General features: G+C 36.5%; 2 protein-coding genes across 3 annotated transcripts in view; one reads left to right on the top strand and one right to left on the bottom strand.

Moving 5' to 3' along the window:
* The window catches only part of LOC131542181 (E3 ubiquitin-protein ligase TRIM39-like), a 189,591-nt gene that overhangs the window by 108,134 nt on the left and 53,519 nt on the right, over positions 1–27,938 (bottom strand). The window lies entirely within an intron of this gene.
* Positions 6,562–25,377, top strand: LOC131542183 (E3 ubiquitin-protein ligase TRIM39-like). Its single transcript, XM_058778593.1, has 4 exons — positions 6,562–6,700; positions 6,795–6,933; positions 24,631–24,666; positions 24,826–25,377. Exons 1-4 carry the CDS (start codon positions 6,641–6,643, stop codon positions 25,374–25,376), a joined length of 786 nt encoding a protein of 261 aa, XP_058634576.1. The 5' UTR covers positions 6,562–6,640; the 3' UTR covers position 25,377.

Genomic DNA, 27,938 nt, shown 5'->3' with positions numbered 1-27,938 from the left:
TGAACAACTAGCAATGAAGAGAGAGTCTCACAGCCCGACTGATCCAGCAAATCAGATTGACATCTCCGCTGCAGAGGACCCGAGAGAAACACAGGCCCTTATCCTGATCGACTCCAACGGGAAATATGTCAATGAGAAACTTCTATTCCCAAATATGATGGCCAAGAAAATCTGGTGCCCAAACACAAAAAGTGCTTTTCAGGTCCTGTCTGATAGAAACCTGAATGAAAACTACAAACACATCATAATTCACACAGGGACGAATGATTTAAGGGCCATGAAGGGCCATGTGTCTCCTGTGATCAGAGAGCTGGCAATCAGAGCCTCTCAGCGTTTCCCAGACGCAAAAATAACTCTGTCCGCATTACTACCACGCACCGATGTACCATTCCAAGTGATTCATGGAAATAATGTGGAACTCTCCAGAAAATGTGCGCTTATTCCTAATGTTCATCTCGCCCATCACAAAGATATACGACCACATCATATGTATGACCATGTGCATCTCAACAAGCAAGGAGTGAAAGTCTTCGCCAGAGTGATGAAAAACACAGCCCTTGGAAACGCACCGGAAAACAGCAGAAACTTCAACAACAAGAGAAGCTCTCAGCCAACAAGAACCCCTCATCCTCCAACAGAGCCCAGAGCAGCCGCCGGACCACCATCACAACACAAGAGCTACGCAGCCGCAGTTCAACGACCACAAAACCCTGCAGCTGCAGAACTCAACCAGATAAGACGTCTGCTGAACACCGTCTGCTCCAGACTCATGATATAACTCACACATATTTACATATACACGCACACACTTTACAGACAAACCTATTCATGAAGTCTCTTAAAATCAGTTGTTGGAATATACAGGGTCTGCACTCTTCTACTTTCGGTAACAAGTCTGCAGACCAAGACTTACTCAGCAGTGTAACAGATATGGACATCTGTATCTTTCGTGAAACGTGGTGTCGCAGTAATGAGGCTTTACATTGTCCAATAGGATACAAAGAAATTGTTGTTCCTTCATTAAAAAATTCTAATATTAAATATGGCCGTGATTCAGGTGGAATACTTATTTGGCACAAAGACAATTTGAAGCACTTGATAAAAATTGTTAAAATTGAAAATTCATCTATTTAGCTTGAAGTGAAATCAGTCTTATCACAGCATAATCTCTACCTCTGTGTGCTCTATATTCCACCTCACGACTCTCCCTACTACAACGAGCAAAGCTTTCTAAAGCTACAGACCGACATCTTGCACTTTCAGTCAAGAGGACATATTCTCATATGTGGAGACTTAAATGCCAGGACCGGAAGAGAAATTGATTATGTGAATATTGTAGATAATCACATATCCAACGACACCACGTTTCATTCTTCTTTAATTATCACACCAAGAAACAGCTATGATAGTTTAGTCAACACCAATGGAAAACAAGTGTTCAAACTTTGTAAAGGTTTAGGACTATACATCATTAATGTCAGAACCAGAGGAGATAGTTTAGGCAGATTCACCTACTGCTCCAGATTAGGAGCCAGTGTAGTTGATTATTCAATTACAGACATTGACCCAAATTTTATTAATGCCTTTATAGTTAGACCTCAACTTCCCATTTCTGACCACTGCCAAACAGTCCTTTACCTGAAACAGTCATGTGACCGGGTCAGTACTCCTCCCCTCAAACATGAAAAACTGTTCCCTTTAAAACCAAAACTCAGTTGGAACCAATCTAACGCTGAACAATTCAAAGAAAACATGAGCAGCTCTGTTATACAAAAAATGCTGGACGACCTTATGTCCACAGATTTCACTCCAGATACTAATGGGATAAACTCAGCAACATCCAATCTTAATTATATATTTCAAACTTTGGCCACTATATCTAACACTAAACGACCAAACAAACATAGAACAAACAAACAAAAAGTAAAAAAGAATATGTGGTTTGATAATGAATGCAGTTGTCTCAGAAAAGACCTTCGACGACTTGCTAACAAAAAGCATAAAGAACCGGCCAATCAGACGCTACGGCTCGCCTACTCCAACTGCTTGAAAAATTATAAAAAGCTAATTTGCAACAAAAGAGATCAATATTATGAAGCTAAAATTGATGAAATCAATGAATCAATAGACCAAAACTATTTCTGGAATCTCTTTAAAAAATTTGAAAGCCCCAAATCAAACACATTCCTCCAGTGCGGCACAGTCTGGAGCTCTTACTTTAAAACTCTTTACCAAACACTTGAACCAGACCTCAACCATCCCCAAATAAAAACAAAGAGAAAACTAGAAGATTTAAAGAAAACAATAAAAAATTACCAAAACCCATTGGACATGATTATAACAACATCAGAAATAACAAAGCACATTAAAAATCTCAAATTAAAGAAGGCATGTGTACAAGACAACATCAGTAATGAAATGCTCAAACTCAGCAGCCCTTACATCATTCAAGCTCTGGCAAAATTATTGAATCTGATCTTATCCTCTGGTGACTTCCCTGAGACCTGGTCTGAAGGACTGATCACTCCTAGATATAAAAAAGGAGATACATTTGATCCCAGTAATTACCGTGGTATTTGTGTGGGCAGTAACCTAACAAAGCTTTTCTGCAAAATAATAAACAACCGCATAGTGACATTCCTCACAAGACGCAGCATCCTAAATAAATCACAAATTGGCTTTTTACCAAAACAACGTACATCCGATCACATCTATTCTCTCCACACTCTAATTAACAAAAATCTAAAGGGCAAACAAAGAAAAATATTTACATGTTTTGTTGATTTTAAAAAAGCTTTCGACTCCATTTGGCATGATGGTTTACTATACAAATTATTACAAATTGGCATTGGGGGAAAAACATTTGATGTTATACAATCCATGTATAAAAACAGTAAATGTGCGGTCAAAATTGGGAATCTCAGAAGTGCGTTCTTCCAGCAGAGTCGTGGAGTGAGGCAGGGATGCAGTCTGAGCCCAACCCTGTTTAACATCTACATCAACGAGCTGCAGAAGCTCTGGACCGCTCCGGCAGCATCCCGGGCCTCGTTCTGCACGACTCTGAAGTCAAATGCCTGCTGTATGCGGACGACCTGGTGCTGCTGTCCCCCACAGCCGAGGGTCTACAGCACAGCCTGGCCCTGCTGGAACAGTACTGTGAGGAATGGGCACTGACGGTCAACCTGGACAAAACCAAAGTCATGGTATTCCAGAAGAAGGCCAGGTCTCAGGGAAGCAGATACCAGTTCAGTTACGGAGGAGAAGTCCTCGAGCACAGCAGCAGCTACACTTACCTGGGCATCGAGATCTCTGCATCAGGGGGCTTCGGTCTGGCTGTGAAGGCCTTGAATGAGAAGGCCCGGAGGGCATTTTATGCCATCAAATCACGGTTTGGCCAATTAAAACTACCAATTAAAACATGGATCAAATTATATCACGCAATCATTAAACAAATTCTACTGTATGGGAGTGAAATTTGGGGACCGATAATACATTTTAAAAATTGGGATAAAACATCAATAGAAAAACTACAACTAGAAATTATCAAAAACATTTTAGGGGTCCATAGAGGTACATCCAATGATGCCTGCAGAGCTGAATTAGGCTTATACCCGCTGAACATAGAGATCCAGAAGAGATGTGTTCAGTTCTGGCATCACCTCCATCGATCTGATCCTGATTCAGTCCGATATAAAGCCCTCCTCGCCAATGAAACCTCAGCAGAATCTCATCCTCTAAACACGCTCGCTCTTCAGCTAGTCCATAAAACCCAGCTCCTCACCGACTACAGCTACAACCCCAAAGCCATTATTAAAGAAATTGACAAAAATCTGAAAGATACTCATGATGAATCTCTAAAAATACACTTTGACCTTCAAAATAAACTCCAATGCTACTCAACCCTAAACAGAACCACTAAATTTGCCAATTATTTATTGATCAAACCATTCAAAGAAAGACAAATCCTCTCCAAATACAGATTAAGTAACCATGATTTAGAAATAGAGAGAGGAAGACATAGACAAACATGGACAGAGCGAGAGCAGAGGATCTGTAGACACTGATCTACAGCAAATAGAGAACGAGAAACACTTTCTGCTGATGTGTCCTAAATATCACAATGTGAGGTAAATATTTCTCCCCAGATTTGAAGCATTGATTCCATCATTTACTGAACTTGGTGATACTGAGAAAATGCCCTTCTTACTCGGAGAAGATGATAACACAGCTGCACTCGCTGCTAAATATGTATTAACCATTCACAATGTTAGATGTTAAACATGATTAACTGACTTACTTTATCTTTTCATTTATTTAGATGGATTTTATTTATTATTATTTATGTTGTTGTTATATATATATGTTAATGCTTTGGCAACATTGTGCTACACAGTCATGCTAATAAAGCTGAATTGAATTGAATTGAATTGAGATATATATATATATATATATATATATATATATATATATTGTGACGAGTCGGTGGCCCTCCCCCTTATTATCACCACCACCCCGTCCCTTATTCGCCGCCCTTCACCAGGCTCCCGACGGGAGTGGGTGTGTATGAGAGGAGGGGCGTGGGATCAACGCGGGCTGGCGGCGTGTGATGAGGCACAGCTGGACTGAATGAAGCCTCATCACCGCCGCTGTTAAATGCCGAGCGCGCCTCTCCTCGAGAGACCGGTCTCTTCCCCGTGCATGCACGCTGGTGTCCTTGTGGGTCCAGGAAGGGTGCGTTGAGGGACGTCGCAGAACCTCCAGAGTCAGCGTGAGAACCGCACCTGTATTACGGCAGACAGGCCAGGAGGCCGGGCCGTCCAAAGTCCCGCCAAAGGCCACGGAAGGAAGAGGAAGAGGCGCCGCTCAAGAGAAGCCGCCGCCCCTCGTGCCCCGGACCAGAGCGGGAGCGCGTGCGGCCACCAGACTCCGCCCCTTGCCTGGACCCTTCCCTTCCAGAACACTGCCCTCCTTCACGAGCCCCGCAGCACAACGAGGACACCAGATCCCCCTGTTTCTGTTGAACACTTTTTCCCCCTGGACACTTTATTTTATTGATTTTTACCCACTGTGTCTGTCGTTGGCTCCTCCCGTCACTAGATAGATAGATAGATAGATAGATAGATAGATAGATAGATAGATAGATAGATAGATAGATTAACTGCACAGGTAGTTCCAGGTCAGTTTAATCACGTTCTATATTAATGTGCTTCCTATAAACATTGGTAACCATAGTAACATACAGTGGAATAGTAATACAGACGAAAATAACTGTCATTTTTATCGTTCCAGTCAAATATTGCAGCGCAAATATTATTAACATCTTTAATATGTGAATGCTGGCAAATGATCATGGCATAAACGGGATAATTAATAATAATCAACGGCTAGCTGTGCATTAAACGATTTGAATGCGGAGGCTCCGCTGTGCGTCAGCATTCAAATTGTTTAATGCACAGCTAGCCGTTGATTATCCCTTACTTGTGTGTGTTGTTTGCTTTTTTGTTTTTGTGGTACTGCTCTCCTCTTTGTGTGTTACAGTGCTCAGTGACTTTGTACAGGGCCGGGCCTGCATCGACACTAAACCTCCTTCGGTGTAGGTGATTTGGGCACTGCTGTGTGGTGGGTATTAGAAGGTTGGCACTGGACTGGTTATTTATTTGTGGTGCATGCTGTGGGTTTTCTTGTTTTTCTTCTGTTTATTACAGGTGGTAGGAGGTCCATAAGAGCAGGCTCTTGCAGCCTTTGTAGGTCCCTCTTGCAGTCTTGAGGAGAGCTATTTCCAACTTTTGTGAATTTTATTATTGATATGTTTTAACATTTAATGGTCTGTGTTGGACAATAAAATTTATGATTTTTCTACAAACTACATTGTTGCCTAGAAGCAAGTATTGTGATTTATGGAGGGCTCCTCCTGCCTTAAATATGGAGGTGGCGTAGTTAGATTATATGTCCTGCACTACATTTTTGGCGTAGTCGGCAGGGTATTAAAAGGCAGAAACTGTCCTGGTTGGCATCAGTAAAGATAGCAGAGGTGATAATGATCTTTGAGCAAGATGTTAAAATTAGACGTGCCAGCATCAGGCCTGTAATTACATTGTAAAAGTGAAGATTGAACGTTTACAATGCCTGAGACGTGATCCAGCAGTGAGTCATTGATTTCTATTCATTCACTCAAATGGTTTGTTCAAAAATACTGATTCATTCAACTAATCACCAAACAATATTTTTGTGGCTTTGAGTCCTTCAGTGGTTGAAATAAATATAGACAAGGCAACTGACATTATTTTGCTTAAATTTCAAGTTGGTAATTACGTTTTGTTTAATGAATTGTTCCATAAAACCAGTTTCACACTCACAATCAAACTGTTGGTCTGAATATCAACACGACTGACGTAGTAAAGTAATATCCACATCTCTTCAACAAGACACATGATTTGAGGAATCATTCAGTGCAGATGGTGCAGGATGAAGTTTATACTTCTATTAAGGGATTTTGAAACCCCTTAAAAACACTGAAGTATGAGCAACGGTAACATTGATTCTTGTCTTAGATGTTTTATACTGAGATGATGGAGGAGCAGCAGAGAAACAGGAGCAAGAGCTGATTGAAGAGCTGGAGCAGGAGATCACTGAGCTAAAGATGAGAAACACTGAGCTGGAGCAGCTCTCACACACTGAAGATCACCTCCACCTCCTACAGGTCAGTCAACATGATCTCTCTGATCAATGATAATGCAGTATATGACACCATAACACTCCCCATGCTGAAGGATTTCTCCTCTCTCCTGCTGTAGATTCACTCATCCCTGTGCAGCCCTAGAAACACCAGGAACTGGTCTGAGATCAGTATGAAGACTCATGAGAGTCTGGAGACTCTGAGGAGAGCTCTGAACCAACTGAAGGACACTATAGATGACAAACTCACACAAACTGGTACATCAATACATACACTGATCAGATAGAAACATGATGATTTGCTCAATTCTTTAAATATACGGTAGAGTGGGAGAAAACGCCTCTCTTAAGGACTGTGTAATTTTTTTTCTGTGAAACAAAAGTTAAATGTGTTCAGAAAAGTTTTAATAGTTTTAGTGACAATGACACAAATTATAAACTAAAAATGTCCAGTTTTTTCATGTTATTAGATTTCTGACAAAAATTAAATTTGTACTAAGGGGGTGTTTTGCTCCACCTACTGTATGAGGCAAAACGCCCCCATGGGTGGTGTACAATGCCCCCCAGTGTTTCAGAGCAATTTACTTTAAACAATTACAGCAAAATAACATGTAAAATATTAGGGATGGGTTTTGACAAATTTCATGATTCGATTCTCATTCACAAGCTTGTGATTTGATATTCAATTAGATTCAATTCAATATCGATTATTTTGGATATATATCAGGTACACATGACAAATTTCCTCAAGGAAAAAAATTATCTTAACAAATGCTGTAAAATACACATGACAGTCAGTTGGTACTACATTACTATAATATTGAAGGTTTAAACTGACAGATTTTTAGGCTATACAATTGGCTTTCCTGTAGCTCAAATAGTAGAGCATGGCGCTAGCAACGCCAAGATCATGGGTTCGATTCCCAGGGAAAGCAAGAGCTGATAAAATGTAAAAACTGTAACTTGAATGCAATGTAAGTCGCTTTGGATAAAAGCGTCTGCTAAATACATAAATGTAAATGTAAATTGCTTAAAGCGTTAGTTCACCTAAAAATTAAAATTAGCCTGTGTTTTACTCACTCTCGAAGCATCCTAGGTTGGGTTGCAAAATTCCGGGAATTTTCAAGACTGGAAACTTTCCATGGGAATATATGGGAATTAATGGGAATAAACTGGAAATTTGCTAAATTGCAGAAACTGGGAATTTAAATGTAGTTGAGAACAAAAACTTGCAGCATAATCTTGGTTAAAACAACCAGATTTAATGCAATTTCATTTTAATTTCTACTCTACACATTGCTCAATCGCACACTGCTTACTGCGGGTCTATCAAGGCCACGCCCCCTACATGCACTGTGCTTATCTACCATTACATGCACAGATCATTTCTTAAATCCTGCACACAAAATATCAAAATGTCCATCTTGGTAAGTATTCATATAAATTACATGAATATTACAAAAAATATTTAAAACTTCCTTGTGCTGTGTAATATACTGTGCAACTAAATTAGGCTATACCATAGTAAAAACAAATACACTGACTGAACAAACATTTAGCTGAGATAATAATAAAACAAAAGTCTAAAAATGACCCTCCCCCACCCACAATCTTTCCTGTAGCTCAAATAGTAGAGCATGGCGCTAGCAACGCCAAGATCATGGGTTCGATTCCCAGGGAAAGCAAGAGCTGTAACTTGAATGTAATGTAAGTCGCTTTGGATAAAAAGCGTCTGCCAAATGCATAAATGTAAATGTAAATCCTCTCTAGTCACCTAAGAGGGGGATTCCCCTACATTTTCTCTGAAGCCGCACTTTCTGCATTTGAGCCCAAAGACTACATAGAAATTTAGATATTCTAAATATATTTGATCTATGGGATTCACGTTTAACTAGTAAATACCAAAAAGTGTTTATACAGTAGCTAGACAGTTTATGAGGTAGGCTGTGTGCTATATAGCTCAAGCTGTGATGCTCCTTCTGCTAGCAAGTTTTCTGTTATCATACAGAAGTGCAGTACTGGTCAAAAGTTTGGACACATTACTATTTTTAATGTTTTTAAACATTGCATATCTTTTGCTCATCAAGCCTTCATTTATTTGATCAAAAATACAGAAAAAAAAAAAAAACAGTGATATTGTGCCGTATTGCTGGTAATACAATTTAAAATATTGGCTTTCTGTTGTAATATACTTTAAAATATAATGTATTTCTGTGATGCAAAGCTACAGTCTTCAGTGTCACATGATTTTTCAGACATCATTCTAATATGCTTATTTATTATCAATTTTGGAAACAGTTGTGCTGCTTAATATATATATATATATATATATATATATATATATATATATTTTTTTTTTTTTTTTTTATTATTACCTGTGATTTTCTTTTTTCAGGATTCTTTGAATAAAGAGTTTAAAAAACAAAAAAAACAACATTTATTTAAAATACACTACCATTCAAAAGTTTGGGGTCAGTATCTTTTCTCTTTTTTTTTAAATAAATTAATACTTTTATTCAACAAAGATGTGTTAAATGAATTTTTAAAAAGTAGTAGCAAAGACTTATATTGTTAGAAAATATTTCTATTTTGATAAACTGTTCATAAGTTTTTATTCATCAATAAATCCTGAAAAAAGCATCACAGATTCCCCCCCCAAAAATGTCATTTTTAAAATTTGTATTAGTTTGCATGCAAGTGAGCCTATGAGCAAAAAAATATATAATTCTGTTTGTATATGATACAGTTTTATAAATTTACAATTAATTCCCGTAAATTCCTGGTAAGTTTCAAATTTGGAATATTTCCAAAGTTGCCATGGAAAGTTTCCGGAAATATACCAGAAATTTTCCTCCCCTTTGCAACCCTAATCCTAGGTGTATGTGACTTTCTTCTTTCAGACGAATCCAATCGGAGTTATATTAAAAATTGTCCTGGCTATTCTAAGCCTTTCAATGGGAGTAAGCTGGTGTTTGTTGTGAACAGTTCAGAAGACGTGAAATAAAGTGCGCGCATCCGTAATAAAACATGCCTCACGTGGCTCCGGGGAGTGAATAAATGCCTCCTATAGCGAATACATGCGTTTTTGTAAGATAAATATCCATATTTCAAATGTAAACACTTATTTATTTATTTTTTTTTCTCACTTCCGCTGACTGGTGCGCGGAAGCAGTTCCGGTGTTGTCCTAATTGTGAATGGATTATACAGTGAGTGCAGTGGCGGTTTTTGGCATGGGCGAACCGGGCACAAGCACTTGAAGAAAAAAATAAAATAAAAATCATCTGCGCCGCTAAGCGGTTTTCTATTATCTATCATATAACTGTGTGGGGATTTGCAAATTGGCGCCCCTGCTTGCTGAGAAGGTGCCCTGCACAGAAGCTGTGTGACTGTGCGTTCACACCTATTCGCGCGTAGTTGGACGCTTGAACATTTTGAGTTTACTCGCTTCATTCGCGCGTGAAATTCGCTTCATTCGCACGTGAAATTCGCTTCACAACAGACGCGAATTGGCATCAAGGAGGGGCTTCTGCCAGGCAGCTCGTCTCATTACACTACACTGGTCCAATCACAAATAACTATTTTTTTACTATACTATTGTGAGTGTATTTGCAATAGGATATAATTAGAATGAATGTACAAATGTTTGCCATAAGTAGCCTATTCTAGTCTTAACCTAGAAATATAATTTTTATGTAACAAATAGGCTATAAATTATGATTCACTGTATGTTGTGCACAAAGTAATACACCAAGCAAGATCCTCTTTATTCCTGTTTCTATAAAAGTTCGAAGATGTATCGTACAGCTCCGGGTATCCACATACAGTGACGATGATTTTGATCCATTTAGTGGGCTAAAGTCAGTCACACCTTGACTGACTTCCAAATAACGCACATTTCATTCATAATATTAAAACACAGGCCTATAATTTGCACGTTTTTGTTTTTTCTGAATTGTGTGAAATGGCTAATAAAAATGGGTAATACAAAACAATTATGTGGAGGTGAATTGGTTTAGTCTTGACTGAGTGACAATGTTGGGGAATGGGAAATCTGTTAATTGTCGAGTGCCAAATAAACACAGCGATGGAGAGAAAAAGGTCAAAGCCTGATTGTACATATTTTTCCCAGTTTTATGTATATGCACTGTAAAAAATTTCCACCTATTTCAACTCACTTTGTAAAATCCTGACTGGCGCTGAATTGCTCTCTGTAAGTTGATTGGCCTTTTAGTATTAGTTGTTTCAACTAATCATGTCGTTAAAAAAAAAAAAAAAGTAATCACTTGTGAACCTCAACAATGGTGACCATTTATATAAAAAAAATTAAAAAAAAACAATCATGCAGCAATGCATGCTGGGATCCATGGATGAGTTTTGTACTATGCTAGTACCCAGCATGCATTGCAGCATGAATTTTCTTTTCTTTTTTTTTCTTAATGGTCATCATTGTTGAGGTTCACAAGCTGATTCTTGATGTCTGATTGAGTCTAATTGCTACCATAGATTAAAACTTTTTGTGGACAAACTGTTTGGAAAGTCCTTTCTATTAACTGACTGTCACAGAACCACTGGCTCTTAGAATCACTCTTACTATAATCAATACAACATCCATTTAATCAGAGATTAGACACACAATGAGATCAGTTCGCTAACAGATGATTGTCATTATAAACATATAATAACCAACTACTGATCATTTTCTCTGGGCTTTTGAGTTATAACAAATATGTTTCAGGAAAACATGGTTACAACAGCCAGAGAAAAAGAGGGGGGAAAAAAAACTAAAACAGAAATCAAGGGTCAAGAGCCCAACTAAAGCAGACACTGATCTCTAACATGGTTACTTCAAATTGAAACAATAAATCAACATCTAAACCTTAGTTAATTCTCAATAAGATCTTCTGTAGATGTCTGACAGAATTAAAGTCAGTCTGGTTATTAATAAGTGGAGCTGGTGATGATGTTTGTGGGGTTGTTTAATCGGATCTTGAGAGTTTTAATGTATTTTATTTCAGTTGATTTCATCTAAGGCTGTGACTAAAGTTAGTTGTTCTTGTGTTTCTTTTTCTTCAGTGATTGTTAACAGCAAGTGTTCATCACTAATGCTCAATTATTACTCAATTAATCACTTAATTGCAATTTATATCTTATTTTAGTGAACTCAACTGTAATAAGTATTTGTTACCTTAATTGTTAGTTTTAAAAACTTAAATGGTTTAAGGCAATAAGTTTACTCAAACAGTTTGAGTTAACCTAACTTGTCGGGTTTTACAGTGCACAAAAATAAGTCGAGCAAACTTAAGTTTGCTCAACTTTTTTTTTTTTCGTGTGCCAGTAAGTTAGAACTTAAAATGTTAAGTTCACTGAATTAAATTGGTCTCCTTGAATTTCAATAACATTAAACTGACTTAAAGTTGAATCTAGCATAACTTAAAAATAATTTAAGAAATTTCAACTTTTTTTTTGTGAGTTAGTCATTTGAGTTCAGTTAGTTGTCATGACTTTTTCATCATATCATTTTTTACAGTGTTCTGATAACTTATACTGTTTTGTGCAGAATTGTGTTTTTCAAATGTTCTGTTGAATGATTTGTGCAGTTGAGAAATATAAGCTTGTCATACACTTATATTGTTATAGTAAAACATCGGATGGGTGGGGCGCTCAGAGGGGGTCTCGCCCGGAGAGTAATTCAATGTAGAACCGCCACTGAGTGAGTATAATAGTCGATAGCCAGTCAATATTCTGATCATATATATATATATATATATATATAAGCACATTTTACCAATTTCAAACCACAAATACATGCACAGGAGCGTTTGAAAGCAGTCAATTTCAGCAGGTACCTAAATTGAGTCAATATACTTTCACTACTTACTACTCAAAAACTCTTTGGATCTACACGAATCACGCAAATTATCTATTTTAGATTCAAAATGACAATTTTCACTTAAAGGTGATAAGTTTGCATCCCTGAATATTCAGTTGTTTATGTCCCTTTGTTATATTTGCATACAGTACTTCTATTGCATCTAGTATTATTGTAGCAAAACTGAGCACCTGTGATAGTAGAATTTGTAGAGAATATTTTATAAGTCATCAAGAAAATGTTTTAGGAGTTGCTATCTTGTATTTTGTTTCTTTCTCTCTCACAAACACAAAACAGTTACACCTTCTCAAAATCTTCATTGCAGGTGTATAAATCCTATTCTACAAATCACAAATTAAGAACTTTAAAGGCTCAGTTATACCAGAGTTTTTTCTAGAATATTCTGTAATATTAATTTTGTCATATTATTGAATTCTTCTTTCCTGAAACGTGTTTTATTTAAACTGAACATTTTTACAGACTATTAGAATTTAACTGTGGTATTTGTGGATAAGATCATGGACAGGTAAAACTCATCATCACTATGGTCATATCCTTCTAAAAAAGAAAATAAAAAAACTAAGTTTGTAAAGAAACATCCATAAAAGTGACTTATATCCCTCTAATTTAGCCTAGAATATTGAATGTGAAATAGTAGCACTCATAAATGGTAGCACTCGTATAAAAACCTATTTAGCCAAATCTCTTGCCAAGACCATATTTCAACAGTGCAAAGTAATTTCAGGGTGGTATTGTGTCGATTGATTAATAATGGCACAATCATGCCAGAATTCTGTGTCAAATAAAATGGGTCAAGGGCCACATGCTGTGTTTATCACTGGATAGAGTGCAAGTATGCATGTGGGATCTCACATACTGATGTCATGCGAGATCTCATATATCAGTTCTCATTCTTACAGTTGTGGTCAGAATTACTGGCACTCTTAATAAATAAGATCAAAGCCGCCTGTAAAAAATTAAAATCTGCATTGTTCATACTTTAAAAAATAAATATAATAATCACAAAAATCTAACCTTTAAAAAATAAAAACTATATTTTAATATATTATCAAATGTTATGCTTGTGATGCAAAGCAGAATTTTCTGCATCATTACTCCAGTCTTCAGTGTCGCATGGTATTTTAGAAACCATTACAACTTGATTTGATGCTCAAGAAATATTTCTGATTATTATCAATGTTGAAAACAGTTTTGCTGCTTCATATTTTGTGTGGAAATGGTGATACATTTTATTTTTCAGGATTCTTTGATAAATAGAAAGTTCAATGAACAGTATTTGTTTTTTACGAACACTTTTTTTTTTTTTTTTTTTTTTTTTTTTAGCATTTATCAAATATTTATTACATTTGTTAAAGCATTTATTAAATAGAAATCGTTTGAAACATTTTAAATGTCTTCACTCCTCATCACTTTAATGCAGGGTTCCTCAATTAGTTTTCGCCAAGGGCCGAATTCTGCCAACAATACCACTGACCTATATATATATATATATATATATATATATATATATATATATATACTGTATATATTATATTATTGTTGCTTTTGTTAAAATGGTCAAAAGATGATCACAAGATAAATATTCAGATTTTTGCATTTAGATACTGAAGAATTTTGCCTGTTGAATATTAAAAACAAATGAACAAACAAAATCTGGATCTCATGTCTGCCATGCAAATCAACTGTTCCTGCTCATCTCCAGACTGGATCTCTTCTCTCCACTTTCCCTAATTGCAGATTCAATTATTAGATCTGTCAGCATTAATATTTTTACACTTAGATTTTTTGGGGAGGATCAAACTGTAACACCGTCCGAACTCAAATGGTTTTGCGAGAGAACGCAAAACATTTTTAAAAAAAAAATACATTTTTCCTTTAAAGGGCTCCGTAATTTTCTATGACAGTGTCAAAGATGAATTCCTGTTCAGGAAATCTGAACGGATAATAAAGTTAAACTAAACTAACAGCAGTAGAGGTACTGTTGGCTAACACATGGAGATCTGTGCAACCCTCCAAAGATATTCCTCCCCAGACCATCACTGACCCCTGCCAAACCGGTCATGCTGGAAGATGATGCAGACAGTATAACATTCTCCACAGCATCTCCAGACTCTTTCACATCTGTCACGTGCTCAGTGTGAACCTGCTCTTATCCGTGAACACGGCGTGAAGAGAACGAGGACACAGTGGTGGACCTGCTGACTGATAACAGCCTGCTGCTGGGTTATAGCCCTTCTACGGCCCCTGTCCAGCTCTCCTCGTGTAATGGTCCATCTCCCAGTATATCTTCCATCTTCTTGAGACTGTCCCGGGAGACACACCAAACCTCTTTACTACAGCACATACATATGTACCATCCAGAGCTGGACTATCTGTGCAACCTGATTGTGTTACAGGTATTGCCTCATGATTGAAGTTGTGTTTTTTCCACCATTCACACCAACTTTCGAAGAGTTCTCTCATCGGTTTTCCTCTTCGTCCAGGGAGCTTCTTAAAGGAACACTCCACTTTTTTTGCAAATAGGCTCATTCTCCAACTCCCCCAGAGTTAATAAGTTGAGTTTTACCGTTTTTGAATCCATTCAGCCGATCTCCGGGTCTGGCGATAGCACTTTTAGCATAGCTTAGCATAGATCATTGAATCCTATTAGACCAGTAGCATCGCGTTCAAAAATGACCAAAGAGTTTCGATAGTTTTCCTATTTAAAACTTGACTCTTCTGTAGTTATATCGTGTACTAAGACCGGCGGAAAATGAAAAGTTGCGATTTTGCTAGGAACTATACTCTCATTCCGGCGTAATCATCAAGGAACTTGAACTTTCCATTTCAGTAAAAATGGTAGGAAAGAAGAAAGTACTACCGTTGTATTAACATTTTAATTGCAAAAACTTGCTAGAACGCATACAAATTGGATATATGTGCTCTACGGTTCGTCCGTATGTAAGACCAGCACTGAGATGTTTTAACTGCCAAAGATTGGGACATGTTGCAGCAGTTTGTAAAGAGAGAAGATGATGTTGTAAACGTGGGGGAGATCATGATTATGGGCAATGTGCTGAGGAGATTGAACCTTACAGAAGCAATGAAATACAAAACTGTACAAAATATTTCGTATGCTCAAGCAGTTAAGCAAGTACAAGCTGTTAATGGAAATCTGAAGGAAAACATCACAACCCAATTTAAAGATACATGCAGTCATAAATGTCTCTCGGATGGAAATATGCTTGTGGTAAACAAAATTAATTTTGTGGGATTTATAGCAGAAGTCATTAACTGCTCAGCTCAAACAACGAAAATAACCGAAAAGCTGAAAATCATAATATCCGCAGCTGCTCGACATTTGAGTATTACTGAAATCTCAGTTGAACAGATTCAGACGTTACTTGGACGAACCGAGGGAACCTCAGTGTTATGTGATCCTTCGGGCAGTCAAAGAAGTAAAACCATGAAATGAAAATACTACAGTGGAATGCCCGAAGTTTGATCGCGAATGGCCAAGAATTGAAAAGATATGTACATCAGTTAACAATTTTACCAGATATTATTTGTATTCAGGAGACTTGGCTACATCCGCAATTAAACTGTCATTCCTGGTTAAAAGTTGGTTAGAAAAGATAGAATTGGATCAAATGGTGGGGGATGTGAAACCTTTGTTAAAAATGGGGTGGTTTTTAGAGAAATAATATTAGCTACCCAGAGTGAATGTGTTGTGGTAGAGGTATGGTCACAGGAAGGTGGGATAAAGGTGGTCAACTCTTATAATCCTTGTAATCAGTTAACATTAGATGAATTGAATATAATAAGAACTAAGGCTGGGGATAATTTAATATGGTGTGAGGATTTTAAAGCACATAATTCGCTGTGGGGAAGTTTATGCACAGATTGGAATGGAAGGGTTGTAGAAGAGTTTATGGAAGAACAAGCTTTAGTGTGTTTAAACGATGGGAAGGGAACTCGATTTAATAAAAGGGATTCTTCAACCCCTCGTCTAGATCTAACAATAGTTCCGGGAACTATAGCATTGTAATGTAGATGGGAAGTCCTGGATCATTCAACATTAGGTAGTGATCATTTTCCAATAATATGTGCTTTTGAAATGGAAATTCATCAACAAAATAAAACCAAGCAAACCAGGTGGAAATTTGATAAAGCTGACTGGGATAAATTTAACAAGCTATGCATTGATGGGATGGAGAATTGAAGATGATATAGACTTATGTTCTGAAAGATTAAATTAAATTATTATAAATGCAGCTGAAGAATCCATTCCTAAATCAGAAGGTAGAGATAGGTTGAGGATTGTTCCTTGGTGGAATGAAGAGTGTACTAAAGCAGTCAAAGATAGAAATAAAGCATTCAGGGAGCTTAGGAAAACATTAATACCTACAAATGTGCTAATTTATCAGAGGAAACGGGCTCAGGCAAGGAAGATGATTAAGCAAGTCAAAAAGAGGTATTGGCAATCATTTTGTACCACAATAGGTAGTGAAACTCAGTTGAGAGAAGTATGGAGTGTCCTTAAAAGATGGTTGGAGTTTATAGAAACCAGAATATTCCAGTTTTAATGGATAAAGTGGAAAAAGCAGTGACTGAAGAGGAAAAGGCTGAACTGTTGGCCTTTACCTTTCAAAAGGCTCACAGTACAGATAATCTAGAAGAAAATTATAAGAGAAGGAGGGAAGAAATGTTAAAGCAACATCAAGATATCTATATTAAAAAGTCTAATAGTCTAACAGCACTAGATGCCACTTTTAAAATGTGGGAACTTAAAAGAGTATTAATGCAAATTAGAAATACTGCCCCAGGGAAAGATAGAATTTGTTATAATATGATTAAACAAATGGATGAAGTAATACTCAATATTGGATCTTTTTAATAAAATACGGATAGGTCAACTGCCTTTATCATGGAAACAAGCTGTCGTAATTCATATTCCCAGGAAAAGATTCTTCAATAGCAGGTAATTATGGGCCAATTGCTCTGACATCTAACCTCTGTAAAGTGATGGAAACCGTTTATATTATGTGTTGGAAAGCAGAAGATTAATAGCTCCCTATCAGTTTGGCTTCCGACCAGGTAGATCTACTTCAGATGCATTATTAAGACTGGAAACTGATGTAAAGAAGGCATTAGCAATGAAAGAGGTGTTAGTGGCAGTGTACTTCGACATTGAAAAGGCATATGATATGATGTGGAGGGAAGGAGTGTTATTAAAGTTGCAGAGAATTGAAATTGTAGGAAGATTTTATAATTGAATTTTATACCTGAAGTTGATTTACAAATCAAGTCTAGAAATTACGACCATTTTGGTCGCATATGCTCCATAATTTAATCTGTGCGACCTCAAAATATATTTGGGAGCATTTGTGTGAGTGCATATAATTGTTGTAGTGCGACCTGTTTTCATTTCTCTAAAAACGTTCAGAGTTATGTGCCTTCTGTGTGCTGATACGGTGACCGGTCTGCCGTTCTATCAAACGTAACATAACTTCATCTTTACGTTCTTAAATTTAATGCAGATTTTATTGGTTAATATTAGCTGTCAATCACTCAGTCACTGCTTTCCATTGTCAGGTGACAGGGAGCTATAACTACCGCAGGAAATGCAAAGGGCTGAAGAAGAGAAAATGAAAAGAAACACTGACAGATTTCTTTTGTAAACCACCTAAAGTTACAAATAATGGTGCTGGTGATAGCGATCATGTGGTGAATGTTGACCCACTAGCCGAAAAGAAGGCGTACAGTTTTCGGAGAGAATGGTTGAAAGACTTCGAGAGGCTCCGCTATGAAGATGCACTGTGCTCTATGCACTACATTCACTTTAAAGCCTGTGGGACGGAGTTTGCAGGAACACTAACAGCATTCGCCACCGAATCTACATATTTTAAGCTCGAGAGCTTGGTTAAATACAGAGAATGTGCCAAACACAAGAAATGCAGGGACAAGTGTGTGGTAAACTGTTCAGGATGATCAGGTTCAATAAGGCCTTTAATTGCAGGATGCTCACGTAAGCGGCTGCGATAATATCGTAATTGTTGTTTTAACGATGTGCGATTTGACATTATCGAGTATATTGCAAAAACCAAACCAAACACCTACAGAGAGTGCACGCATACATGACGTGATGAAGACTAGTTGGTTAGACTAGTGCGCGTTTACAGTGCGTTTTCACTGCATTATCCAGTCTATTAAAATGCAAGATATAGGGGCTTTATATCATTTCATATAGTTAATATCACACGAAAAGTGCAGTTTTTTTTCCTCCAAAAATCAGCATGATTACAAATGTGATATTGATTTTATACAACAGTTCAATAAACAATAAGTTAATATTAGGAAACTTACGTTGTAGACACCATATTTCCTGTTTTTGCTCTATTTCGACAACAAAAATAATTCCAAACAAAGCCACAGCACTGTTTCCCGTCTCTGAGCAACATGATGGTGTTTCGTTTCATTCCTGAATGAATCAACCATTTAAATGATTCGGTTCAGTCGCAGTGACTCACTTATTAACAGTGACTTGATGCCACCTACTGGCGGTTGTAATTTCACATTTAAAGTATCTTTTTTTCTTTTCTTTTTTTATAATTTCAAATATCAGTATTCAACATTTTATGTTTACAGTATTAAAACATTATATATGCATGTGTAACTGCAGGTTAAATGCATTGCATGTCCTGTATTAAGCAGGGTGTAAGTGCATCTAAATGTCACTTCAGAAATTCAAAATTCAAAGATGAATTTTGTTGATACTGATTTCATTTGCTTGATAACAGCCCAAATGTCTTATTATTCTAATTGACTGATTAAATGTAAGAATTTGACTCAAATGATGATGCACACTTTTAGAAAAAAATGGCTTAATTGTGAAAATGACCATAAAAGGTAAACATCTATTTAAACTTATTGGGAAAGATTAATTGCCATCACTGCTGTGAACTGACCACCACACAGAATATGAAGAATATCAAAATCAGCTGTCCACGGTAGTCCTTAAGACTACTAGCACAATAACACAAGATCAACACAATAACACAAGCAAAATATCATCAGATATCAGATTAACTTCGGTGGTTTACAAAAGAAATCTGTCAGTGTTTCTTTTCATTTTCTCTCTTCTTCAGCCCTTTGCATTTCCTGTGGTAGTTATAGCTCCCTGTCACCTGACAATGGAAAGCAGTGACTGGGTGATTGACAGCTAATATTTTAACCCATCTGCATTAAAGTTAAGAATGTAAAGATGAAATCTGTTAATATATAATGTAGTTATGGTGCTCATTAATTTTTGGTGGGTGCTCCTAAATTTTTAAAAAAGTTAATTTCGAGTCCTGCAAATTCATGAATGCATTCAAAAGGGACAGATTGACATTAATATCAAAAGCTATTCAACACAATATATCATAACAGTTTATTATGCATTTCTTCCAATATACACAGATGACTCAAGAAACAGAGATAAGTCGTACTGGATCTGCATTTTATGTTCCAGAATTTAAAATCGGAAAATATGGGAGATTAACGGATGGGACTCAGTATACACTGCTGAACTGGTGGCAATTCAGATGGCACTTAGTCGGGTAGAAGTGACGCCAAATAAGGTGGTGATTTGTTCAGATTCAATGGCTTCACTTACACTGTAAAACCCGACAAGTTAGAGTAACTCAAACCGTTTGAGTAAACCAATTCCCCTTGGCTTAAACCATGTTAAGTTTGCAGTCAAGTAATTAATTGATTAAGTGCTAATTGAGCATTAGTGATGAACACCTGCAGGTAACAAACAGAATCACTGAAGAAAAGAGAAACACAAGAACTACTACAACTGATTTCAGACACAGCCTTAGATGAAATCAACTGAAATAAAATACATAAAATCTCTCAAAATCTGATTAAACAACCCCACAAACAGCATCACCAGCTCCACTTATTAATAACCAGACTGACTTTATTTCTATCAGACATCTACAGAAGATCTTATTGAGAATTAACTAAGGATTTGATGTTGATTTATTGAAGTAATTGAAGTAATCATGTTAGAGATCAGTGTCTGCTTTAGTTGGGCTCTTGACCCTTGACTTCTGTGTTAGCTGTTTTTTTTTTTTTTTCCTTTCCATTTTTCTCAGGCTGTTGTAACCATGTGTTTCTCAAACATATTTGTTACAGCTTGAAAGCCCAGAGAAAATGATCAGTAGTTGGTTGTTATATACTTTTCATAACAATCATCTGTTAGTGAGCTGATCTGTGTCTAATCTCTGATTAAATGTATGTTGTATTGATTACAGTAAAAGTGATTCTAAGAGCCAGTGGTTCTGTGACAGTCAGTTAATATAAAGGACTTTTCAAACCGTTTCAATCTATGACTGCAGATGGACTCGCACAGACATCAAGAATCAGCTTATGAACCTCAACAATGGTGGCCATTAAAAAAGTATATTAATAAATTCATGCTGCAATGCATGCTGGGTACTAGCATAGTACAAAACTCATCCATGGCTCCCAGCATGCATTGCTGCATGATTTTTTTATTTTTATTTATTTCACCATTGTTGAGGTGCATAAGGTGATTCTTGATGTCTGTGTGAGTCTGATTACAGCCACGGATTGAAACGTTTTGTGGACATACTATCTGTAAAGTCCTTTCTGTTAACTGACTGTGACGGAACCACTGGCTCTTAAAGTCACTTTTACTATGATCAATACAACATCCATTTAATCAGAGACTAAACACACAATGAGATCAGTTCACTAATAGATGATTGTTATCAAAGATATACAACAACCAACTACTGATCATTTTCTCTGGGCTTTTGAGCTGTAACAAATATGTTTAAAGAACACATGGTTACAACAGCCTGAGAAAATAAGGAAGAAAGTAACAAAACAACTAACACAGAAATCAAGGGTCAAGAGCCCAACTAAAGCAGACACTGATCTCTAACATGGTTACTTCAAATGAAACAATAAATCAACATCTAAACCTTAGTTAATTCTCAATAAGATGTTCTGTAGATGTCTGACAGAAATAAAGTCAGTCTGGTTATTAATAAGTGGAGCTGGTGATGCTGTTTGTGGGGTTGTTTAATCAGATCTTGAGAGATTTTATGTATTTTATTTCAGTTGATTTCATCTAAGGCTGTGACTAAAGTCAGTTGTTGTTCTTGTGTTTCTCTTTCTGTCAGTTATTCTGTTTGTTAACAGCAGGTGTTCATCACTAATGCTCAATCAGCACTTAATTAATCGCTTAATTACTTAACAGCAGTGTATATTTTATTTTAGTGAACTCAACTGAAATAAGTTCAGAGCACTCATTACTATTAGTTTTAAAAACTTAAATGGTTTAAGGTAACCAGTTTCCTCAAATGGTTTGAGTTAACCTAACGTGTCTGGTTTTACAGTGTATCAGTCTTCAAACTTTTCAAACAGTTAGAAATTATAGAAATTATGAAAATCTATACAATATAAAGACATGCTGAATTTTGTTTAGGTTCCAGCACATGTTGATATAAATGAAAAATCTAATAAAATGGCTAAAGAGTCACTTAATCTGAATAGTCCTATTATTTCAGTTTCACTAAGCAGGATGGAGGGGAAAAGTATAATTAAAGAAGCTTGCAATCGGAAATGGCAAGAGAATTGGAATGACTGTAAAACAGGAAGACATTTTTATAATATACAAAATAGGGTAAGTCAAAGCAAAATGATACTAAACTAAAGTAGAGAAGATCAGGTCATTTTAACAAGACTAGGGATGGGTCATACAAAACTTAATTCTACACTTCATATAATAGGAAAACACAGTACTGGATTATGTGAAATATGCCGAGTAAAGGAAACAGTTGACCATGTGTTGTTACTCTGTTCTAGGTATGAACAGGAAAGGAATGAACTACAAAGAGAATTACAGAATTTAGGATGCAACGAGTTTTCCATCTGCAACATATTAAACACAAAACAAGGATGTGGTAAAATAATAAAGACAATCTTAAAATTCATTAAGAATAGTGGACTTAAGAATAGAATATAGACATAATATATATCTAGACTGAAATCACTTCACACTCCAGCACAGGAGGTGGCGGTATGCACCTAAAAAGCTGGTATGCGACCCGCCAATAAATCCACAGAAGAAGAAGAAGAAAGCTTAAGTTTTTCCCAGTTTTTTTTTTTTTTTTAATTGTTGGTTATCATTTGCTCTTTTGTATCAAATACAAGTTCTCTATAGAAAAAAGCTTGATCAATTTTTGTCAGGAGATATTCACATTATACTTAAACTTCATTGGTGCCAATAAAGGTGAGCAGGACTGTAAGTCTGCTGAAATCTCTTTATCACTGGCTGACAGAAACATCAGTCTCAGTACAAACAGACACACATGAACCAACACTGAATACAGGAGGAGCTCTGACATCACTGTAGTTCAGAGAGAGACTCAGAGAAAGTGAAACTTGATCAGCAACAATATGGACGCCTGAAACGATCAAACTCTATAAACAACAGAATATTTAGCTGTTTAAAGGCCCTTGTGAACACATCTGATACTCACAGGTAAGTGAAATATAAGATAAATTGTCCTGAACAGGTTTCTGATGGCAGTGGTCTGGTTTAGTAGGGTTTATGTCAAACCTGCTTCTGTTCAACTTATTCCAGTCTAAGTGTCAAATACTCAGCTGCTTTAGGTGTTTACTGCACTGAAATGCTATCAGAATTGTATTAAAAGTATGTCATTTGATTGGTTTTAAAGCAAAGTTTGGTGTTTCTGTCATTTTTCCACAATATAAAGACTAAAGAAACAAGAAGTAAATGACCTGCAGACAAACTGAACACAAACCTGCTTCATTGCAGCTGAAAAATGACTTTAATATTAAACAGATGAGGATGACTCTTGACTGTATAATATATTTTGTGGAGAGATGTGTCTAATTTTCTATAAAGAGATATATATGTATGTTTGTTGGAAAATATATCACTTGTTCCCATTCGAGGGAACTTCGAACTGCGTCCTCTAGGGGTCGCTATGGGGAACGCCATCAGCGTGACCCGTGTCTGAAGCATATATACAAAAACACCACATGTTGGCCGGCGACAGCCTATGACGTCACTACCGGCACGACCACAGTATAAAGGGGCGCCGGGAAAATACGTCATTCTCTTCTTCGTCTGAAGCTTGCGTCCGAAGCATTTAAAACACTTTCTTACTGTTTATAATTACCGTATTGTCCCGAATATAATACGACCCTGATTATAAAACGACCCCCCTTTTTCCAGATGTACCTTTTGGAAAAAGGCTTTTTGAAAACCAAATCTTGTTTTTTTTTTTTTCCTCTCTCTGTAAAACACATTTTTTCTTAAATTATTTTCAAATTGCATATTTTTCCTATTTTAATTTTTGTTTTGAAAGTATGGTAAATACTGGTAAAATGTACCAAAGATGACATTGAAAAATATACACGTTTTGATATACCATTGAAATAACAGGTAGCCCATCTGAATTCTATAATATTTAGGCTATCCATCTCATAGTAGCCTACAAAAATGTTATTATCAGTAGAAGTGAAATCTTATTGTAGTCTTCAAATCTGGGTACTGTCTTATGTTTTAAAATCACTTACAGAGGAAGTTTGTTCCCATCAGGCTAACATGACAGTCACGATTCATGCCACTGTAAGCTTTTCTTTTTCTTTTGTTTTCACTCGCGATCTTTACAACACACATTACATTACATATTTCATGGCACACTCATTTTATGCGCTTTTGGCGCCACCTATTGTTGTGGGTGTATTACTGACATGTCAAAGTCTAGACCCCGAATATAAGACAACCGCGTTTTTTCAGATGTATTTCCAAGAAAAAAACATCGTCTTATATTTGGGTCAATACGGTAGATCATTTACAGTGAAATCTGTTTTCTCTCCGATACATCACCAGTGTGAGCTTCATGATGAAAACTACTACATCACTCTCGTCAATGTAGTCCATATTTACAATAAAAATGTATCTTGACTTTATCTTGTGGTTATTTTGGGAAAAACAAAATCTTCAGATCTGACTATGTTTTATTGTCATTAGTCTCTACAGAGCTGAAGTGGATGCAGCAGTATGCAGGTACAGTGTGCTGTCTGCACTACACTAGTTTACATTCATACACTCACAGCTTCATTACTGCACTACAATCTGATTAAATACTGGATTAAATATTAGAAACATCAGCATCACAAAATCTGTGTATTGTGAAGTTGTGATTGATATTCTGTGTTTTCTCAGTGGATGTGACTCTGGATCCTGATACAGCTCATCCTAAACTCATTCTGTCTGATGATGGAAAACAAGTGAGACACGGAGACATTAGACAGAAACTCCCAGACAAACCAGAGAGATTTAATACATGTGTCTGTGTCTTGGGAATGGAGGGATTCTCCTCAGGGAGATTTTATTTTGAGGTGCAGGTGAAGGGAAAGACTGAATGGGATTTAGGAGTGGTCAGAGAATCCATTAACAGGAAGGGAGACATCACACTGAGTCCCAGTGATGGATGCTGGACTGTGGTTCTGAGGAATGGAGATGAATATAAAGCCTGTGCTGGTCCTGCTTCTGTCTCTCTGTCTCTGAGAGTGAAGCTGCAGCGGGTCGGTGTGTTTGTGGATTATGAGGAGGGTCTGGTCTCCTTTTATGATGTGGAGTCCAGCTCTCATATCTACACTTTCACTGCTCAGTCTTTCACTGACAAACTCTATCCATTATTTGGCCCATCCTTAAACTATGGAGGTAAAAACTCGAGCCCGCTGATCATCACACCTGTCAATTACAATAAATAATATACTCCTAAAATGAAATACAAGATTAAAATAATTTATAAAAATAAATGTTTATAATTACTATTTTGAAAACATTTTGTGCTGCTATTTTTTATCATTTGTTTTTCAATTTTTTAAATCTATATGCTATAATTACATTTTCTCATGTTCTGTGATATTACTGAAATACATCAGATGGTAATACCTTGATATGTATCATATAACTGTATGCTTACTATATTCATATACAAAGGTATGTGCATGTTACTTTAAGGTACATAAAAATACCATGATTTTATGTTCATAGTAGTGTCCAGAAAACATGATCTTACCATAGTATCATGCCACATGTTAACACAATGGTAAAATGAGGTAAGTTTTACTATAAAAATACAGAATTACTTAGGAGGGAATTAAGTTCTATTCATAAATTTGAAACCTTTAAAAGTTTAAAGAGAAAGTATGTCTGTAACACAAATGGTGCAATACAACTAAATTAATCTTAATTGTATTAATTAATGCATGCCTTGGCCGTCTGATTAACCTATCACATGAAATGCTTTTATACTTATACCTTAATTAGCCTATATAACCAGCCTCGGAGTCATTGCTGAATTTGTTTGTCCATTTGAGAAAATGTAATATTTATAGAAAAGTTAATTTCATTAAGATCCTTATACAGTATATTGATACCAGAATTAAGATGTTCAATAAATAAATTCTGATTTATTGTAGATTAATTTAACAGATGAAACAGAGACCTGTGACTCAGACTTAATTCAAAAACACTGCCATTCTATTCAAAAACACTTTTATACTGATCACTATGTGACACTGTCACACAGGACACATGTTTTAACCTGCTCCGTATATTATAATGATTTTAGGTATATTTGAGTTTTAATAGGTTTTCATGTTGTCTTCGCCATTTTATTCCTCTTAACTATTTTAATGTGTGTATGTCTTTAAATGAGTTTGGGTCTGCCTGTCATGTGACTGATCACATGACAGGAAATAGGAAGTGGGACAGCATAAAGGAGGCAGCATGCAAAACAATCGGGGTCATTGACCAAAGCCTGTATCGTGGAGTTACCTTTGAGGACTTTCCCTTCCAGAAACTCACTTTATTGGATTCTCACCCTCTTTGGATTGAATATACACCAGTGGACACTTCTCACTTTCACATTGGGACTTACAACACACTGGAATTCTTAAGGATTGTTTTAATGGTATGGAACTGAAAGACTCTGTGCTTTTAACAGACTAGGATTTCTAGTTTTATTGTGTTGTTTTAGCTCCCTTGTGAACATTATAAATACATATTTGATTTTCACTTTTAACACTGTTGTCTGTCTCATCTTTTTAAACACTCAAAGCCCTTACACAGTTTAATCAGACCCCATTTTAAATTTATGTAAGTCGGCCGATAATGCCGATCGTTACAACTTTATAATTATATGTCTTTAGAATGTCTTTGCTTTCATGTTATTACATTCACTATAATTACAGAAATGTGTTCCTGTATATGTACAGTATCTGAAAGCGTGTTGTTCCGCATGTAATGTCACAGCAGCGCCACCAGAGGGAGCCGAGCGCTGCCTCAAAGAGTAGAAGACCAAGAGGCGAAACTCTTCTGCTTTTCGGGTAACAGCCGCTAGGAGGCGCTTCGGTCGCGCGGCCGCCATTTTCGGTGAAAATTCCAACTGAATAACACACAGATACAGAAATAGACAGAATAACAAACGAAAGAGAAGTCAAAGTGGAATAAAAGAACGCAATGTTGGGCAATCCACTGCAAAAACTATCAGTGTGACAGTAAATAATCTTTCATATCGTTTTCCCAAAGACCCTGACAGCTAATTATTCACAAAAGTGTAAAAATATTGTGCGTTTTGAAGTGAGACGTAGCGCTATCTGATGCACCTGCTAACTTTAACTGTTTTTAGTCTAGTAGTAAACTTAAATCCTTTTAGGAACTGCAGGTCAGAAAACATAATAATGATTTATATGGATATGACACTAAGTTAATGAGCTTATGCAACTTTACACATTTACTATTACTATATTATTAGTATTACTCCACTAGATCTGAATATATATTGTATGTTTTAATCCCCTGAAACACACTACAAACACGATCATCTAGATTCTAGAACATGATGCATTGCATCTGTCATAGTTAAATAATTTTGGAGAAAGTGGCTATTATGGAGCTGAACTAGGATTGTATTCTAAGGTGGTTCGGATTTCTCTAGCCTTCCTCTTGGTGTGTCGATCAGAACACAGGAGTGGATCAGGCGGTCAACTTCAATCAAAAAGGGGTTTATTGAACACTGAAGATATATTGGAGGGTGTATGTGCGTGTGTGGTTAATTAGTCACAGACGCACACTATAACACACAAAAGGCGATTATTTCTCCCGCTCCCAGGACAAGTCTCTCTCTCGCTTCATTTTGCTGCGTCATGACGGTGATCGAAAGGGGGCACTAAGCCCCGCCTTTCCAACAGTGGCTGTACGTGTATATAATAATTGTATATGTATTTAATGCTCACTTTTTATTTTAAAATATTAAAAATTATGTG

This window comes from Onychostoma macrolepis, chromosome 06 (genome assembly GCF_012432095.1).
Source record: "Onychostoma macrolepis isolate SWU-2019 chromosome 06, ASM1243209v1, whole genome shotgun sequence".
In the NCBI taxonomy this organism is placed as follows: Eukaryota; Metazoa; Chordata; class Actinopteri; order Cypriniformes; family Cyprinidae; genus Onychostoma; species Onychostoma macrolepis.
This window is presented reverse-complemented; position numbering and strand designations above follow the sequence as displayed.

Coding starts and splice junctions, on each gene's coding strand:
- LOC131542183 (XM_058778593.1), top strand. CDS start 6,641: ATGAGAAACACTGAGCTGGAGCAGCTCTCACACACTGAAGATCACCTC. Junction 6,701..6,794: donor ATCACCTCCACCTCCTACAG/GTCAGTCAACAT, acceptor CTCCTGCTGTAG/ATTCACTCATCCCTGTGCAG. Junction 24,667..24,825: donor GTGGATGCAGCAGTATGCAG/GTACAGTGTGCT, acceptor GTGTTTTCTCAG/TGGATGTGACTCTGGATCCT.